At 40.8% G+C, this 18,723-nt stretch overlaps 1 protein-coding gene across 3 annotated transcripts in view; it reads right to left on the bottom strand.

Annotated features, from left to right (window-relative positions):
• Nucleotides 1-9,137, bottom strand: part of UQCC1 (ubiquinol-cytochrome c reductase complex assembly factor 1) — a 33,494-nt gene extending 24,357 nt beyond the window's left edge. The window contains exons 1-4 of one of the 3 annotated variants that reach the window (XM_070748839.1): nucleotides 8,858-9,137; nucleotides 3,165-3,269; nucleotides 1,826-1,927; nucleotides 841-942 (exon numbers count right to left, since the gene is read on the bottom strand). In XM_070748839.1, coding sequence (XP_070604940.1) covers nucleotides 841-942; nucleotides 1,826-1,927; nucleotides 3,165-3,269; nucleotides 8,858-8,890 — 342 coding nt within the window. In that variant the 5' untranslated portion in view covers nucleotides 8,891-9,137. Of the gene's footprint in view, nucleotides 1-840; nucleotides 943-1,825; nucleotides 1,928-3,164; nucleotides 3,270-6,816; nucleotides 6,911-8,857 lie in introns of those variants that run through there. The other 2 variants (XM_070748838.1, XM_070748837.1) reach the window with 2 other exon arrangements.
• Between the last annotated feature and the right edge of the window lie 9,586 nt (nucleotides 9,138-18,723).

Raw genomic sequence — 18,723 nt, 5'->3', positions numbered from 1 at the left:
TACAGATATTGCTAGGTAAATTGGAGATATTATATAGTATCAACACATCAGTACATAAAAATTTAAAAAATAACTTTTAGATTTAAAAAATATGAATGGTGTTACTTAAAAAGGGTATTTAAAATATATCTGGGGAAATCTCTAGCAAAACATTATGTCAATAAATGTTATCTTATTACCATTGTATTTGAGTTTAACTTTATTCATTAATTAGTCAAGTCCTCTTTTTAACTTCTTCAATAAATAAACAATTGAATAGATCTTAGTCATAAGGACACCACTTCTTTACAATGCTTTTTGGAGAGTTGGTTGAGCATTTCATTATTTAAAAAAAATAAATTTGGAATGTTCTTTATTTTACATCGAGTCTTTCCTTTTAAAAAATAAATTTATTTATAGAGTAAGTTGCTGAGTTGCAAAAGAGAGTTGAAACAGCCCATTTCAAATCCAAAACAATTATGTCGCATTTATAATGTATTCTGCACTGCTATCATGAACATGATTAAAAGCTACTCAAAGAGCACTCAAAGGTCAGAAAAGAAGAAAAACGTTAAGTCAATCCATAGCATGTTGTGTCACAATTAAACATGCAGAAAATATTCAGCAAAAATTAGCATTTTGATCTTCAAGTATAATAGCTGCAGTCCTATAAAAATCTTATCTCAAAAGTATGCTAAGGATAGTTCAATGCTTCTGAATAAGCATGAATTATCTGTATATTCTGTAGAATACAGTCATCACTTCTCTGGATAGGAATTTGGTGTTCAAGCAAAATGTACACAGAATACAGGTAACAAGTTTATGAAGAAGAGGATCAAACGTAAGAAGAAAAATATTTACCCATTTTTTATATTTTAGTGGCCCTGTAAATCCCATTGCTTCTATTATCTTTGTGAAAGTGCCTACTTTCTCTTCAGATGCTGGAACTGAACTTCTAATAACCTATAATAAAAGCAAAAAGTTATAAAATTTAGGCTCTTGCTGCTTTCATCAGAATGATCAAGAAGGTATTTTCTGAATAATGAAACGCTCCCCTTTTGTGAATTTGCGTGACATCATAACACACATAACAAATACAACACAAGGCTTGTGTCACAACACAATTTCCACCACTCACTATGTCTCTCTGCAGATGCCCCTCAAAACCCCTGACTCTGCCTATACAGTAATCCCTCGCTACTTCGCGGTTCATCTTTTACGGATTCACTATTTCACAGGTTTTCAAAGGTGGCTTAAATCCATTAAATCCATTGAAAACTTAAAATGCATTAAAATTCATAAAATCCTTCCGTACTACTGTATTAAAGTATTAAAGTACTACTGTACCCTATTAAAGAAACTGGTACGGTATCACATCTAGTTCCAGCTGAGAAACATTGTAGAATGACTGTTTAATGCAAAGGGTGGGTTTTAAAAGTCCAAATACTTGTTAAATACATTAAAAAAATATATTTCCTCTACTTCATGGAAATTCGTTTTTCCCGGGTGGTCTTGGAACGCATCCGCCGTGAAAAATGAGGGATTACTGTAATACTGTTTTTCGTTGTTACAGTAGTCCATAGATGCCGATGCCTCTAGAATGAGCAAGCACTGCTCAACAAAAATCAGAAATACTGCATGAAGAGGTCTCAGATTACAGTTTTCTTATGAAGATCCAACAAACAGGGAAACCCCTTTGAAAAACATAATGTTATAAAGGCAGCCCCTAAAATTAGGCATACTCCTCCTACACAAACCCAGAAATATCCAGGTCCAGTAAGACCATAATCGTAGCCCATATATTTGAACAGCATAATTGTAATAGAAAAAGTTGCTTTCTCCTGACCTTTGTGTGATGAAATGTTCTGTTTGGTTGTTTTATGGTCCTGATACTTTGTATTAAATTACAGCAAACTTTGGTTAATGGAAACTGGCCATTGTTGTGTCTCTGATAAAAGAACAAAAAGAAAGGACATAAGAATGCAGAAAATAATGCAGAGGAGAAACATTGCTGGCTTAAGAGATAACATAAGCCTGAAAGTTGCATACTGGAGTCAACCAATAAAAGTTGAAACCAGGAAGGTCTATGAAGCCTTCAAATCTATGCAAGTGAGCCACCATTGATTTGTTCAAATGAAAACTACACACACACACATATATATATAAATATTGAAAAAGAAAGAAACCCCTCAGTCTTGTCCAAAGCATTATAGGCTCACAGAAACATTACCTTTTATCTTGGTACCTCCACCTCCAATCAACTATAATTCTCATTTTTTAAAAAATTCAGGCCTCTCTAACACCTATATTTCATCTTCTTAATTCATATTAATACCCTAACCTATCCTTTTCTAACCCCTGTAAGTTCAGTGAAGGCCTACCAAAAGTTTCACTACCACACTGTGGGCGTGGCTTATGCAGGATGCCCTGTATTTTCTTTCAACATCTTTCGCCTTTGACGTTTGTCTTCGGGACTCATTGGGAAGCCGGGCGGCTGTTTTAAAACGTCGCCGCCGGCATGGGGGGCTTCCTAGCAGCCCCCCAAACCCGGGTTGGGGGTCCTGGGGGTGCTGGCAAGCCCCCCATGCCGGCGGCGACGTTTTAAAACAGCCGCGCGGCTTCGCAACTGAGTCCCCTTCCCAGGAACCCCAATCTTCGGCTCCTCGCTAGCGCTGCGGAAGTAAAAACACCATCTGCGCATGCGCAGATGGTGTTTTTACTTCCGCGGCGCTACTTCGCGAAAACCCGATCATTGCTAGGGGTCCTGGAACGGAACCCTCGCAATGATCGGGGGATCACTGTACTGGGGTAGAGCTCCATTTTTGCTACCCCGGGGCATTCCCCCCCGCACCTGTCTGGGCAGTAGCCCACCCCTGCCTGTAATGCATACTTATTTTGTTTGATGCAATACTGTCACAAGGTGCAGTTGTTTAGCTTATAACAAAGAACAATATTCTGCATAGCACAGCAGATAAAACTGTTCTTCACGAACGATAAAGAGAAATATAGTAAATCACATCATGTTCAAATTATTCAGCAAACTGAAGCTACAGAAAGCACTTCCACAAAATTCCCACACAATACAGTGCATTGATCAATTTCTCATTCTTTCAGCTATACCTGTAAAAATATTTTATCCAGCAATTTCCATGGAGATTTCTGCCCCATTATGGTTGAATTCCTACCTGGAGAGAAGCATGTAGCAACCTGCCACACTGCTTTTGAGCTAATGTTGTTTGTATCAATCTGTTGCATAATACAATCCAATGAGGTTCTCTAGTACAGTGTATCTAGAAAAAGAAAATAAAAGAGAATGTATATCAATGGTCACTCATTTGGAACGTTTAAATTCAACGTAGTGCATAGCTTAATATAAAATATAAATGTACTAGTCTTCTTAAGATTTTGAATTTCCTGAGTATACTTCAACCATATGCAACCATGTATTGGCTGCCGATTGGTTTCCAGATGCAATTCAAAGTATTGGTTATGACCTATAAAGCCCTACATGGCATCGGACCAGATTACTTGCGGGACCGCCTCGTGCCGCATGAGTCTCAGCAACCAGTTAGCACAGAATTGAGCTTCTCTAGGTCCCGTCAACTAGACAATGTTGCTTGGCGGGGCCTAGGGGAAGAGCCTTTTCTGTGGGGGCTAGAGCCCTCTGAAATCAGCTCCCCCCAGAGATTTGCACTACTCCCACCCTCCTCGCCTTCTCCAAGAGTCCGAAGATTCATTTATGCTGCTTGTGGCCATTAGACCCTAGCCCCCTGGCCGACGAATGTAATGTATGCTTGTTGTGTGAATGGGAATGATTCACTTTTAATGTTATTGGGGTTTTTAGATTGACTAGTTTAAATTAATTGGATTAGGAGGTTATATTGTTTCCTTTATATGTTGTAAGCTGCCCGGAGTCCACGGAAAGGGGCGGCATATAAATCCAGTAGTTGGTTGGTTGGTTGGTTGGTTGGTTGGTTGGTTGGTTGGTTGGTTGGTTGGTTGGTTGGTTGGATGGATGGATGGATGGATGGATGGATGGATGGATAGATGATAGATAGATTAGATAGATAGATAGATATGAATTTTCAACGTACCGTATTTAATTTCAGTTACAAATTATTACGCATTTGAATGGTTAATATTTTTAGTTGGGTGGCGTTTTAGTATCCATTCACTTCATGAATCCCAGGGGAAAAATCATATTTTCAATGGAATTCAATAAAATACTGTACTGTAGGATACATTGATGTGTGACAGTAATGATATACAGTGATCCCTCTATTATCGCGAGGGTTCCGTTCCAAGACCCCTCGCGATAATCGATTTTTCGCGATGTAGGGTTGCGGAAGTAAAAACACCATCTGCGCATGCGCGCCCTTTTTTCTATGGCCGCGCATGCGTAGATGGTGGAGTTTGCGTTCCACGCTGCCCACGCAAAGGGGAAACCCCGATTCGGCTCCTCGCTGCTGCTGCGCTACCGAGCAGATCAGCTGCTGGGCGGCCGAAGGAACCTTCCCTGGGTCTTCCCCCTCTTGCTGGTGGGCGGGCGAGCGGCGGGCATCAGCGAGGAGCCGGGGTTTCCCCTTTGCGTGGGTGGCCGGGAAGACCCAGGTTGGGGGCTCGGGGGGGTGCTGGGAAGCCCCCTAGGCCGGCTGCGACCTTTTAAAACAGCCGCGCCGCTTCCCAGCTGAGTCCTGAAGCCAAACGCGGAACTCAGCTGGGAAGCGGCGCAGCTGTTTTAAAAGGTCCCAGCACCCCCCCGAACCCAGGTTGGGGGTTCGGGGGGGTGCTGGGAAGCCCCCCAGGCCGGCTGCAACCTTTTAAAACAGCCGCGCCGCTTCCCAGCTGAGTCCTGAAGCCAAACGCGGAAGTTCGCCTTTGGCGTTTGGCTTCAGGACTCAGCTGGGAAGCGGCGCGGCTGTTTTAAAAGGTCGCAGCCGGCCTGGGGGGCTTCCCAGCACCCCCCCGAACCCGGGTTGGGGGTTCGGGGGGGGGTGCTGGGAAGCCCCCCAGGCCGGCTGCGACCTTTTAAAACAGCCGCGCCGCTTCCCAGCTGACTCCCGAAGCCAAACCCGGAAGTGGGGGTTTTTTTTAAAATTAATTTTTTTAAAAAATCGCGATATAGCGTTTCGCGAAGATCGAGATCGCGAAACTCGAGGGATCACTGTATTCTGTACTAATATCCAGTTATATTAAGTAAAGATATACTGTAGATATATCCTACTGTAGTACTGATATGTGCCTAAATCATCCTGGAATATCCTGTCAACAAATTATACCCTAAAAGGAACACTCATTATAAGAGCATAGTAATATTACAAAATTATAAATTATTCAATAGGTTTTCAATAGATGTATAACACTTTCAAGATAAAGAACATTTCTAATTCTATTGTAGAAATGCCACCAAACTTGGCTATTATCTATATACTATAATGTATTATATTTTATTGTGCAATAAAACAATTAACTTGGGGGGAAACTATTCCATTATGAGAAAATTAAAATGAAGTATGATACTAGTATAATTAAAATGCTATATTGCATTGATAGTGATAATCAAAACAAACACCCCACACACAACATACAACTTCCATATAAAAGCATCTTAAGGATTCAGTATCAATTGCAACCAGCTACAGCTTGAGTCTGAATATCTCACAATATAAAGCTAATAATAGTTATAATTACAGTGATAAGATAAACAATTACAGTATTGAATATGAAAAGACTCACTTCTAGTATTGCTGCAATATTCAAAAAAGTATAAAGAAGTATTTGGATACAAAATAAATTAACTGAAGCAATTATAATTGGAACTAAGTGATTTAGTTTACTAAAATTGTTATTTGCCTCTACTCTAGATTGTGTAAGACTCATCTTACTAATAGATATTTAAATTACATATACTGTGATATACCTGCCGTGCAAAATGTTCATATTTCTTTTAATCTTTTAATGTTTATAGTTGCTATAAGAAAGTCCAAGGAAGAAGCAATCTAGAACGAAGGAGAAATTTCCTAACAGTTAGAACAATTAATCTGTGGAACATGTGCCTCCAGAAATTGTGAATGCTCCAACAATGGAAGTTTTTAAGAAGAGATTGGACAACCACTTGTCTGAAATGGTATAGGATTTCTTGCCCTACTAGGGGATTAGAAGACCTCCAAGCTGCGTTCCAATTCTGTTATCTATATATATAAAAGCAAAATACCACTCATGCATCGTCATGAAATCTCCAGAACCATAAAGCTTACAAACTTGAAACTTTACATATATTTTCCTCTTGGCTTCTATGTGCTTGCTAAGAAAGGATTTTTTGAAATGACCCTTAGATCGTAAGTTATTTCTTATATTATTATTAACACACTCTGATGCTAAGAAGTTATACTCTCCCTCCCCACCTGAAAAGAATTGTGTTCCAAATGCAATTGGGCATGGCCAGTGCATGACTCAACTGGCCTGCAGGCTAAAAGTTTAAACATTCTATTCCATGCCAAGCGAAGCACCGGTATCCAGCTGACAGTCCTATTATGTGTGTATGTAACATATTTTTGCTGATAATAGTGTTATATATATTGTACAATAATTTTTTAGCTGGCACTATTGAGCAACGAACAGGAAAACCAACACAAAAGTGGTTACAGGAATGCATAGACATGAAAAGAGTAATGGGAGTGCCAAACGAATGCAGAATTAATCATCTCCATTGACATTTCCAAGCAAAAATGATCAGTGCTCATCAGTACAACAGAGGTATAAGTGGTTTAATTTTTATGACAAAAATTAAAAGCTCTGCCTTTAGAAGGTGTGTGGGGATGGATTTTTTTAGCCTACCAAGTGTCTATGGAGATTCTCAGTCATCCAGGTCATGGTTGTCCCAAAGGTGCTTTTTCCAGAGGCAACTGAACTCCTTTGGGTTTCTTTGAAGACATTTTGCTTCTCATCCAAGAAGCTTCTTCAGTGGATGGTGGAGAATGGAATGATTTATATTCCTCTTTGCAGAGAGCTGGTCATTTGCATGCTTTTAGCAATCCAGATAGTCTTTACCATAGCTGTAAAAAGAATGCAAATGACCAGCAGTCTGCAAGGAGTATAAATCCTTCCATTCCCCACCATCCAGTCAGAAGTGAAGAAGCTTTGTCTTCAAAGAAAAACAACAAAGTCCAGCTACCTCTTGAAAAAAACACCCTTTGGGTTTAGCCTACTAACTGAACCTCATGCAGGTTATTATGAACTACTACTGGAGTAGAGCACAGTACTGCAAGCTAGTTCTGCTGATCACCAGCTGCCAGCCGTTTGGCAGATCAAATCTCAGTAGGCTCAAGGTTGACTCAACCTTCCATCCTTAAAGATCAGGAAAATGAGGACCCAGATTTTTTTATGTGTTTGTTTGTTTATTGATTGATTGATTGATTGATTGATTGGACCTGTATGATTGTTGGGGGCAATATGCTTACTCCCTGTAAACTGCTTAGAGAGGGCTGTAAAGCACCGTGAAGCAGTATATAAGTCTAATTGCTATTGCTATGCTTCTCTTCTGCAAAGGTTATTTCATAGCCACAAGACTCCCACTGAGACCCCACAGTTCTGGGAAAGTCCAGTTTCTGCTTGAAAAAGCACCTTTGGGACAATCATGCCCTGGATGACTGAGAATTTCCATAGACATTCAGGGGGACGTACTTATAGCATTTTCTAGATAAAGAACATTTCTAATTTCTATTGTAGAAATGCCACCAAACCTGACTATTATCTGTATACTATAATGTATTGTATTTTATAGTGCAATAAGAGGGCTGTAAATGACGGAGAATCTCCATAGACATTCAGGGGAACGTACTTATAACACTTTGTAGATAAATAACATTTCTAATTTCTATTATAGAAATGCCACTAAACTTGGCTATTCTCTGTATACTATAATGTATTATATACTGCTCAAAAAAACAAAGGGAACCCTCATATAACACATCCTAGATCTGAATGAATGAAATATTCTCATTGAATACTTTGTTCTGTACAAAGTTGAATGTGCACAACAGCAGGTGAAATTGATTGTCAATCAGCGTTGCTTCCTAAGTGGACAGTTTGATTGACTTGGAGTTATATCGTGCTGTTTAAGTGTTCCCTTTATTTTTTGAGCAGTGCATTTTATAATGCAATAAGAGGGCTGTAAATGACCGAGAATCTCCATAGACATTCAGGGGAACATATTTATAACACTTTCTAGATAAAGAACATTTCTAATTTCTATTGTAGAAATGCCACCAAACTTGGCTATTCTCTGCATACTTTAATGTATTGTATTTTATAGTGCAATAAGAGGGCTGTAAATGACCGAGAATCTCCATAGACATTCAGGAGAACATAGTTATAACACTTTCTAGATAAAGAACATTTCTAATTTCTATTGTAGAAATGCCACCAAATGCCACCTATTCTCTGTGTACTATAATGTATTATATCTTATAGTGCAATAAGAGGGCTGTAAATGATCGAGAATCTCCATAGACATTCAATGTGGAACGTACTTGGGCAGGCAGCCTATTTCTTTTACTCTGACTTGCAGCTGACCACCCTGAATTCAATTCAACCCTGCAACCATTCGGACTCTGCAAACCGCTTAGAGAAGGCTGCAAAAACATCACGAAGAGGCGTGTAAGTCTTAAGTGCTTCCCTACTGCTATTGCTACGGCGTGGGCTTGCCATTCATATACATCAAGGCTCGCTCTTGCCCGAGCAACGAAGGCAAACTAGAGCACTCCAGGCAAACCCGCCCTCCCCCGCGGGGAGCCTCCAAACACCGCACCGCCCGTTCCTCCGGAGCAGCGGTCGGGCTAGTTTTAGGAAAGCGGCTCACGCAACACAGGTCACGCACCGGACTCACCGCGACTTTCACCAGCGCCGCCATCTCCCCGGCGGGACGCGCTTCCGTTTCCGCGGAGCGTCCAAAGACGCGTCTTCCGTTTCTCCTGCCACGGCCGGCCGAAAGGGAGAAAGAAAAGGAGGCGCGTTCTAGGGGGCTCCCAGACCGTAGCGCGACCGACGCGCCTTTCCACGGAGATCTCGCCCCTAGAACGGCTGCCTTCTCCCGAGCCCTTGAAGGGAACTGAGCTAACCACCGTCGCCGCCTCCTCGGCCACCTGGAAGCCCTCGGGGCGAGGACGATGGTTCCAAGGGCTCCTTTTATGTTCCTCCCTCGTTTTCCTATCCTCGGCGCCCCAGATCAGTGTTTCCCAACCTTGACAACTTGAAGATATTTGGACTTCAATTCCCAGAATTCCCCAGCCAGCGAATGCTGGCTGGGGAATTCTGGGAGTTGAAGTCCAGATATCTTCAAGTTGCCAAGATTGGGAAACACTGCCCTAGATAAAACTTGCCCGTGGCTGCGGATATAAATCGTCACTCGCGATCGTGGGGGAAACTTAAGGAGAGAGCCGTGGGAGGGGGAAAAAAAAGAATGGGGAAAGGGGAAGGGGCAGTATTGGGCTGATGCCCCCGGGGGGGGGGGACGCAGTGGGTGTAGTAAGTTTATGCACTATTTGGTAAGTAGTGGAAGGTCTTAAGCATAAAACCTATCGGGAAAGACTTCATGAACTCAATCTGTGTAGTCTAGAGCAGTGTTTCCCAACCTTTTTTGAGCCGCGGCACATTATTCATGTTTTCAAAATTCTGGGGAACACTGAACGGAGGGGGGGGGCGCTAAAGAAAAGTTTGGACAAAAAAAATATCTCTTCCTCCATTTCACTCTATTTCTCCCTCCCTCTTTCTCTCTCTTCCTTCCCTTCTTTCTCTCCATCCCTCTTTCTTTCTTCCTCTCTTTTTTGCTCTCTTTCTCTCTCCCTCCTTTCCTCCCTCTATGTCTTTCCCTCTCCCTCCTTCCCCCCTTTCTTTCTCTCTCTCTCTTGCTTTCTTTCCCTCTCTTTCTCTTGCTTTCTTTCTCTCTCATTCTCTCTCCCCTTTTTCTCTCTCTCTCTTTCTCTCTCGTTCACCACGCCAGCAACAGAGAGAAAAAGAAAGTGAGAGAGAGCCGGAGAGAGAGTGAAGTGCGCAGCAGCCATCAGCCTCCTCGCCCTCCCAGACGTCCCCAGCGCCCAGCCTTGCGCCGCCTCCCGTTAGCCCGGCCGATTTTTCCCTGCTGCCGTTTTCTCTTCATGGCGCAAAGCCACACAGTCCCGGACTCCCAGATCGCTCGCTTCTCCGGCCAGCTCGGCGCTTTCCTGGGCAGATGGCTTTGCTGACCGGAGAAGCGAGCGATCTGGGAGTCCGGGACTGTGTGGCTTTGCGCCATGAAGAGAAAACGGCAGCAGGGAAAAGTCGGCCATTTTCTCTTCATGGCGCAAAGCCACACAGTCCCGGACTCTCGGATTGCTCGCCCCAAGGCAGGAGGCGGCGGCGGAGGAGGAGGAGAGTGGGCGGATCGGGCGGGCAATGGAGCAGGGCGGAGAAGCCAGGGGCACGTTTGGCCGGAGGGACCGTGGGGAGGCAGGGGCAGCCGCGACTCCCTTTACTCCTACTGCCGCACCTCCCTGCCCCTGCCTCCTTTTTCCCGCCTTCCTTCTTTGGGGCCCAGCAGGAGAACGCCGGATACGGCGGTCCGGCACCGGCAGCGCCCCGCCCAGCTGGAGCTACCTAGGAGCGCCGCGGCACACCTGATGGTGTCTCGCGGCACACTAGTGTGCCGCGGCACACCGGTTGGGAAACGCTGGTCTAGAGGACAGAAGGGAAAGGGGGAACATGATTGAAACATTTAAATACGTTAAAGGGTTAAATTAAGTTCAGGAGGTAAGTTTTTCATAGGAAAGTGAACAGAAGAACAAGGTGCCACAATCTGAGGTTAGTTGGGGGAAAGATCAGAAGCAAAGTGAGAGAATATTATTTTACTGAAAGAGTAGTAGATGCTTGGAACAAACTTCGAGCAGACGTGGTTGGTAAATCCACAGTAACTGAATTTAATCATGCCTGGGATAAACATATAATCATCCTAAGATAAAATACAGGTAATAGTATAAGGGCAGATTAAATGGACCATGAGGTCTTTTTCTACGGTCAGTCTTCTATGTTTCTATTTATTGAATACTTCATAGTTTTTTATTGTCCTTCCTTCTCTAGTAGTATGATCCTTAATTACTTTTAAAATAGGAAATAATTAAATAGTATGTTTTTACCCATAAGTGCTGTAATCATTTTAATCATAATCTAGACTTGAACTTTTATAACAATTAATAATAATAATAGTAATACATGTAATAGTAATAATTTATTAAATTTGTTTGCTGCAAATTGAGCTACTTGCCTAATCTGTTATCTGAACCTTGTGGGTGACCTTAAAATGTTACTGTGCTCCTCAACAAATAATGCTGTCTATCATTTGTCCTTTTTGTGGCTATTCAAATAATGTGACTTAATCAACTGAAAAAGAGTCCAAGCACTTATTTGAAAACTTATCTTGGTTGGTAAGCCACTCCCACCCAGTCACATGGCCTTTAAGCCACCCACTGGTCACATGATTGTCAAGCCATTCCCACCTAGTCACATGGCCAGGAAGCCACTCCTACCTGGTCCTACATGGCCAGCAAGCCACCCCCACAAAATAAGCCACGCCCACAGTGTAGCAGTAAAATTTTTGACAGACCATCACTGGGAGGGGGGTATTCTTGAAGAGCCATGTGCTGGCTCGAAGCCTCTAGGAACAGAAGAGGGGGGGAAAAGACTCCTGAAGAAATCTCCATAGATATTCCTGAAAGAATGTGCAGAATACTGGTAGTCCTCGACTTACAACAGTTCATTTCATTAACCGTTCAAAGTTACAAGGGCACTGAGAACAGTGGCTTGTGACCATTTTTCACAGTTTATAACTTTTGCAACATCCCCATGATCTTGTGATCAAAATTCAGGTGCTTGGCAACTGGTTGAGATTTATGACCGTTGCTATATCCCAAGGTCGTGAACATAAGAACATAAGAAGAGCCATGTTGAATCGGGCCAAAATCCATCGAGTCCAGCATTCTGTCTCACACAGTGGCCCACCAATAGTCCATGGGGATCTTGAGCAGAAAGAGAAGGCAAAACCCTCCCTTTCCCTTGACCCCACAACAAATGGTACCCAAGGGAATCCTGCCTGCCTCAACCAACATAGAGGCGGCACATGGACATCCGTTTCAATAACCACTGATACACTTAGCATCCATGAATTTGTCTAATCCTGCCTTAAAGCTATCCAGCCTGAGAGCTGCTATGACCTCTTCTGGAAATGAATTCCATAAACCAATGACCCTGGGTGAAGAAATATTTCCCTTTATTTGTCCTCATTTGTGATCCCCTTTTGCAATTGCCGGGCAAGCAAAGTCAATGGGGAAGCCAGATTCACTTAATAATCGGGTTACTAACTTATCGACTGCAGTGATTTACTTAAGAAATGAGGCAAGAAAGGTCATAAAATGGGGCAAAACTCACTTAACAAATGTCTCACTTAACAAATTTGGGGCACAATTGTGGTTGTAAGTTGAGGACTATACTTATTTTCGTTATGAGCCTAATAATGAATCAAATAAGTCTCTGGATGCAATAAAGGCCTGGCTCCCCTTAGATGAGTCATTGTTTAACTTGGTCTTGCTTTTGGTGGCCTTGAGAGCATTGTGATAAAGGATGGGTTCTTAATGAGATGTTGTGCTTTCATCTTCACTTCAATCTTTGAGGCTGCTGTCAAAGGTCAAGGAATAAATGCAGTGAAGAATAGTGGGGAAATTCTAAATGGAATCAAAGAACTACTTGGAAGCTTGCTAGAATAGGCACTGAGAAAAGTGACTTATGACCACTTTTCACACTTACAACTGTTATAACATCTCCAGCAGGTGTCAAGATGGCAATTGCAATACATGCACCAACAGAAAGGACTTTCATTACAAAGTTGTAATTGTCATCTTGACTTTTTTGATCTCTGTGGATACTGGTGGTTCATAGAATTGTAGGGACCAACATTCTTCAATTAAACTTATTCCCAGGAAAGGGTATAGCTGCAGCACAATTACAAGCAAAATCAGATGGTTTTGACTACATTGGAAACTTTGTAGCAGAGCTGAAAAAGATAATCCCTTCACCTTTTCCTTCCCATTTTGACTTATAATGTTCCTAAATGAGTTTGCAAATCTCTTCTAAACAAGTTCTTCCTAGGAAAAGATTATTGTTATGCTTATGTTTTTAGCAAAGATAGCTAGGGTAATTACCCTCACAGATTGCTGTGTTCTTTCCTGCTTTTCAAGCAAGATGTAGAAACTATTCAGTCTTACATTATTGATTTTGCCATTAATTTTATGCAAAAACATACTTTTTTCCAGGATCGGGAGGACTGATAAAATTGGTATTAATCATTTGTTTGTTTGTTTGTTTGTTTAGTCCAATGCACAATAATACACAATGAAGGTTATAGAGGATATACTTGAGTGAGATGTATTAGATCATATCCTGAAAAAGGCATACAGTATATCATATATATATATATCATATATGACATATATATGATACATATCATACGAGTCTACGGAGTCTACGGAGAGGGGCGGCATACAAATCTAATTAATAATAATAATAATAATAATAATAATAATAATAATAATAATGATATCATATGTATCATATCCTGAAAAGGGGAGAAATAAGAAGGAATGCAATGATTGGTGCTTTCAAAATAAGTGTACTGTTTTCAGTTAGGCTGGGATTGTTCTTCAACATTGTTTTGGGGTTATGCTTTGTTCTGGGGAATTTTAATATTACACATGCTTAAAAGCCTGAACACAGACTCTCTGACCCATTCACTTTAATGGGTTGTCTTATTGCAACACAACGGTTTAAAACAGACTGGAGATAAGTGGTTGTAGAAGTTTATTCAATGGCGGACAAACCTCTGCATTCCATCTAAAATAACTTGTTTTGATCATCTGATGTACAATACAAAGTTAAGACTAAAGTACCATCTAAGAGGAAACATGTTCCAGATGTTGGCGTTCTCCTGCTAATATGCAAGTGCAATTAAAACAGACCCTGGAAATACAGAATACAGTACCTTATTCAAAGCTTGTTGCATGAGCTGAACTCCCTTCATTGATAGGTTTCCAAAACACACAGCTGCAATAATCTTTATCCAGGGTAAGGAATAAATTAAGTCTGAACACCTCCTTTACATATAGTGTGTACAGTGTGCAGAGATGTACGCTGTATAACCTCTTATTGGTAATGGAAAGCTAAAACGAGCAGGAATGGAAAACCAGCCCAACCAGCAAACGTTTTCTCCTTTCAACAGCACTCAGATGAGAAGCAATGGGTGATTAAGTAGCTGAATTACTCTGATGCCTGTTGCTGTAACAATGTCTGCTGAAGTCGTCAAACTTTCCAGTTAGGCATCGTGCCAAAACATATTCAGAAATTGACAGGGAGGGATGAAATGGCCAGAATATCATGCTGGGTAGGTAGCAGCAAACAGAGCTTCCACAGAGGATCAGTTAAAATAAATAAATGTGCTATTCAACAGGAGCAGTAGGAACCATTTGACTAAAAGTCAAGGGAAATTTTCCACTATTTCCTGTGATTTTTTCTTTCTCCTTCTACGTCCACTTCTGAGATGGAAATTTGAGGACAGATGCTTTCCAAATAATTTAGTAAAATATGTAGTAATGACCGCTGCCCAGATACATTTTGTTTTATCATTCCCAGCTACATTGACCAGAGATACAAGACAAGAATCTTTAAAAAGAAAGATACCAACTTTCTTAAAAAACAGCGCCTAAAACATGATTTGAGTATTGCCCACAAGATCATATGCTGCAATGTCCTACCAGTCAATGACTACTTCAGCTTCAACCGCAACAACACAAGAGCACGCAACAAATTCAAACTTAATACGAACCGCACCAAACTTGACTGTAAAACATATGATTTCAACAATCGAGTTATCGAAGCGTGGAACTCATTACCGGACTCAATTGTGTCAACCCCTAACCCCCAACACTTCTCCCTTAGACTCTCCACGATTGACCTCTCCAGATTCCTAAGAGGCCAGTAAGGGGCGTAAATAAGTGCACTGGTGTGCCTTTCATCCCCTGTCCAATTGTCTTTCCTTTCTTTCACCTATCGTATACTGTATATTCTCTTCCTTTCATATATCCTCTCCTCTAAGCCCACTTTCACCCTCTTTTATATTATCACATGTCTATTTTTCTTCCTATGTATTTGTGTATTGGACAAATGAATAAATAAATAAATAAAATAAATATAGCATGATTTAATCAAATTTAATCACACATTCAGACTTTTAGAGAAAGTAGTTCAAAATCTCAGGGAAGAAAGTTCAAGCACTGCATACTTAGACTTAAAAATGCATAGCAATATGATGAATTGCTCCTCATTTATTAATAGGAAATATCTGTAATTCAGGATAAATCTTAGTTTAATCCCAACATTCAGTTTTAGTTAATGCTACTCAGATCATTTAGTTATCTAACAGAATTTCAATCATTTAAATTTTTGGATTTCCATCAATGGAATAGCCTAGGTGGGGGAGCACAATATGAGATCTAAGTTGCATGTGACCTATTCAAATCTTGGGGTGACTCTCAAGAGAGCCTGTAAAATTTGTGGCTACTGTAATTTGACAGAATGCATGGGAAATAATTATTCCTTATCTTCACTTTGCCTACAGTGTCCCAGTGATGCTCACACTCTGGAGTGCAATCTGTAGGCATTAAAAATGTTTGAGTATCTTAGCTTAGATTGCCCAGAAAAATCATTTAGGAGTTGGTCTGCTTATAAAGAAATAAATATAGCTATGTCTATCTAAAGAAGAAAAAATATCCAATACATGGAAAAATGCTGAAACAACCCTTATACACTAGAAAGGGACCCAAGATGATTTAAAAAAACTATCACCCAATAAGCCTTCTTTCAGTCATCTACAAGGTTTTCAGCAAGATAATGACAAAAATGACATTAAGAATTGTTGTGGTTGGCTCTGGCCCAGCTCCTGCCCCAAGGAATGTGGAGGTGGATGCAGGGGAAACATCAACATGTCATAGGCCTGTTTTATTGCCGACAGAGTCAGGTAGTGCAGTTTCCTTGGACGAAGAAGAAGGTGGGGGAGACTTGGAAGAGTGGGGCTTGGCACACAGCCCAGGAAGCCAATCTCCATTATCTTCGGTCGATTCGGATGAGGAAGTGTTAGACCCACGCATGTGCAGAATTATGCATCGAAGAGACCAATTGAAGAAATATTACAGGAGATAAGAGAGGCCACCTATGTTTGGGTGGGGCTCCAGTAATTAGAGCTGCTGATATAAATAGCAGCGTGCTGGCTTGGCCTTTGTGGAAGATTATCTGATCGTTGTTTCTTCAGGACTGTGCCTCGCTGTTTCCAGATTTTATTTGTTGATTTTTCACGACTTTGAAACCAAAGCAGAGCAAAGTGTGGGGGTCTCACTTCGTGGAAGAAGGAGGGCTGTGACATTCCTTCACAGCTGCTAGCTAAGTACTTAAGGACTGATTAAGGGGATTGTACAGACTACCAGGTTGTTTTGGGACGAGTGCTCTTTGCAATACAAAAAGGGTGCTTTGTTTCTTTTGAATTTTTGTGACAAAGAACATTGCTTTTGAACTTTCAAGTGTGTGTGTGTCTGAAATTTATACCCTTGAATTTTTGGGAGACTCATACCATAGAGTCCGGCAGAACAAAGAATATTAAATGATGCATAGCCAAAGGAGCAAGCACAGCTCAGAAGTGGCTATAGCCACATCCAGGTTAAACGGACCACATCCAGGTTGTTCAGCAAATCATTTAAAGGCATAACAAGTACCAGTACACCATGCCGCTATGAAAAGGCATTTGATTCAGTACTCTGCTAAGCAATAATTAATGCATTGCTCAATAAAAGCATAGACACTGCTTACATAAACTTAGTACAATCAATATATGAAAAAACAATGGCGACAATTTGCCTTAATGGTTAAAGTGGAAATCAACATAGTACGAGATGTATGACAAGGTGATACAACATTACCTACCTTTTTCTCAGGCTACCCTGAAGAATTATTTTGCAAACTGGACTGGACAAAAGATGGAATAAAAATAAATGGTGCCTATTTAAATCAGTTAAGATTTGCAGATGATGTTGTTCTCTTCTCATAAGACCCATACAAGAGCTGCACGAAGCAGGAGAAGCATTTAGTTTAAAAATAAATCTGAAAAAGAGCCAGGTTATGTTTAATAAATTCACTAATGAAAGGAAAAATATATATCTAGAGAAGAATTAGACATAGTAGACCACTACATATACCTTAGCCAATGGATCTCAGTGGAAAGTGATACAGTAAACACACATTGCATGGTGTGTTAAATGTGGTTTGCAGGCATTATGCAAGCTAAGTATAATTTTCAAGAACAACCTCCCCCTATGCCTGAAGATAAAAGTTTTTGATCAGTGTCTACTAATCCCTTAACATATTCCTTTGAAACATGGACACTAATCTCACAATCGATACAAAAATGATGAGTGACACAAAGACCTATGGAAAAATACATGCTCGCCTTACAAAACAAGATAGAAAGACCTGAACATGAATTAGAAAAATAATCAAATAGTAAAATAATTGAAATGGAAATGGGCTGGTCACATAGCAAGAAGAACTGATGGTAGATGGTCTAAAGTAGTCATAGAATAGATTCCACTTGATAAAAAGCATCCACAAAATAGACCTAAAACAAGATGGATGTTTTTTTCCGTTTAGACTTATATACTGCTTCACAGTGCGCTTTACAGCTCTCTCTAAGCGGTTTACAGAGAGTGAGCATATTGCCCACAACAATCTGGCTCCTCATTTTACCAACCTTGGAAGGATGGAAGGCTGAGCCAACCTTGAGCCTACTGAGATTCAATCTGCCAAATTGCTGGCAGCGGGTGATCAGCAGAACTAGCTTGTAGTACTGCACTCTAACCACTGCAGCACTAAGGACTGACAACATCAGGAAGTATTGCAGATCCAATTGGCAAAAGAATTCTCAAGACCATATAGGTTGGAGACATGCGGAAGAAGCCTTCATCTTCCAATGGCTAGACAATAGCTAAAATGATGATGATGATGATGATGATGATAGCTATGTCTAACAAATTAACCCAAATGCTACTCAAATAAAGGTTATAGTAATCTGAACTGTAATAAGATACAGCAATCAACAGGTCTTAATGTCAATAGGATCATTAATGTTTGGAAATACAAGATCCCTTCCTCTCGGCAACAAAGAAAATCCTGCCTATATGTTTTCTGAACACATCTGGAATGTTGAACTTAGGTTTTTGACTTGACTCAGCAGGGATCTTCTTATATAAGTAAATATCCTTTGTTGTTACTCTACCAACAGTTCATGAAGTCATATTGTGAAAGTGCCACAGGCAGGAATCTCATCCTAAATTCAATATTGGAACAAAGGGAGCTAATTTTAAATGAGAAAATGTTATCTTAACCAGGATTTTCCTTCTGTTAATTGGGACACTAAAAAATCTAAATCATTGTGCTATTTTTTGACAATGATAAAGTTCAAAATATTTCTGTTAATAAAGGTGCACATATACAGTACTGTATACTGCAAGGCTCTAGAAACATTACTAGTATTTAATAGAACTACAGTGGAACCCCGACATAAGAGCTGCTCTACTTAAGAGCAACTCGAGATAAGAGCTGGGAGGGGAGAGATATTTTTGT

The sequence above is a fragment of the Erythrolamprus reginae genome, chromosome 3 (genome assembly GCF_031021105.1).
Source record: "Erythrolamprus reginae isolate rEryReg1 chromosome 3, rEryReg1.hap1, whole genome shotgun sequence".
NCBI lineage: Eukaryota > Metazoa > Chordata > Lepidosauria > Squamata > Dipsadidae > Erythrolamprus > Erythrolamprus reginae.
Note: the sequence above shows the minus strand (reverse complement) of the source record. Positions and strands in the feature narration are given on the sequence as shown.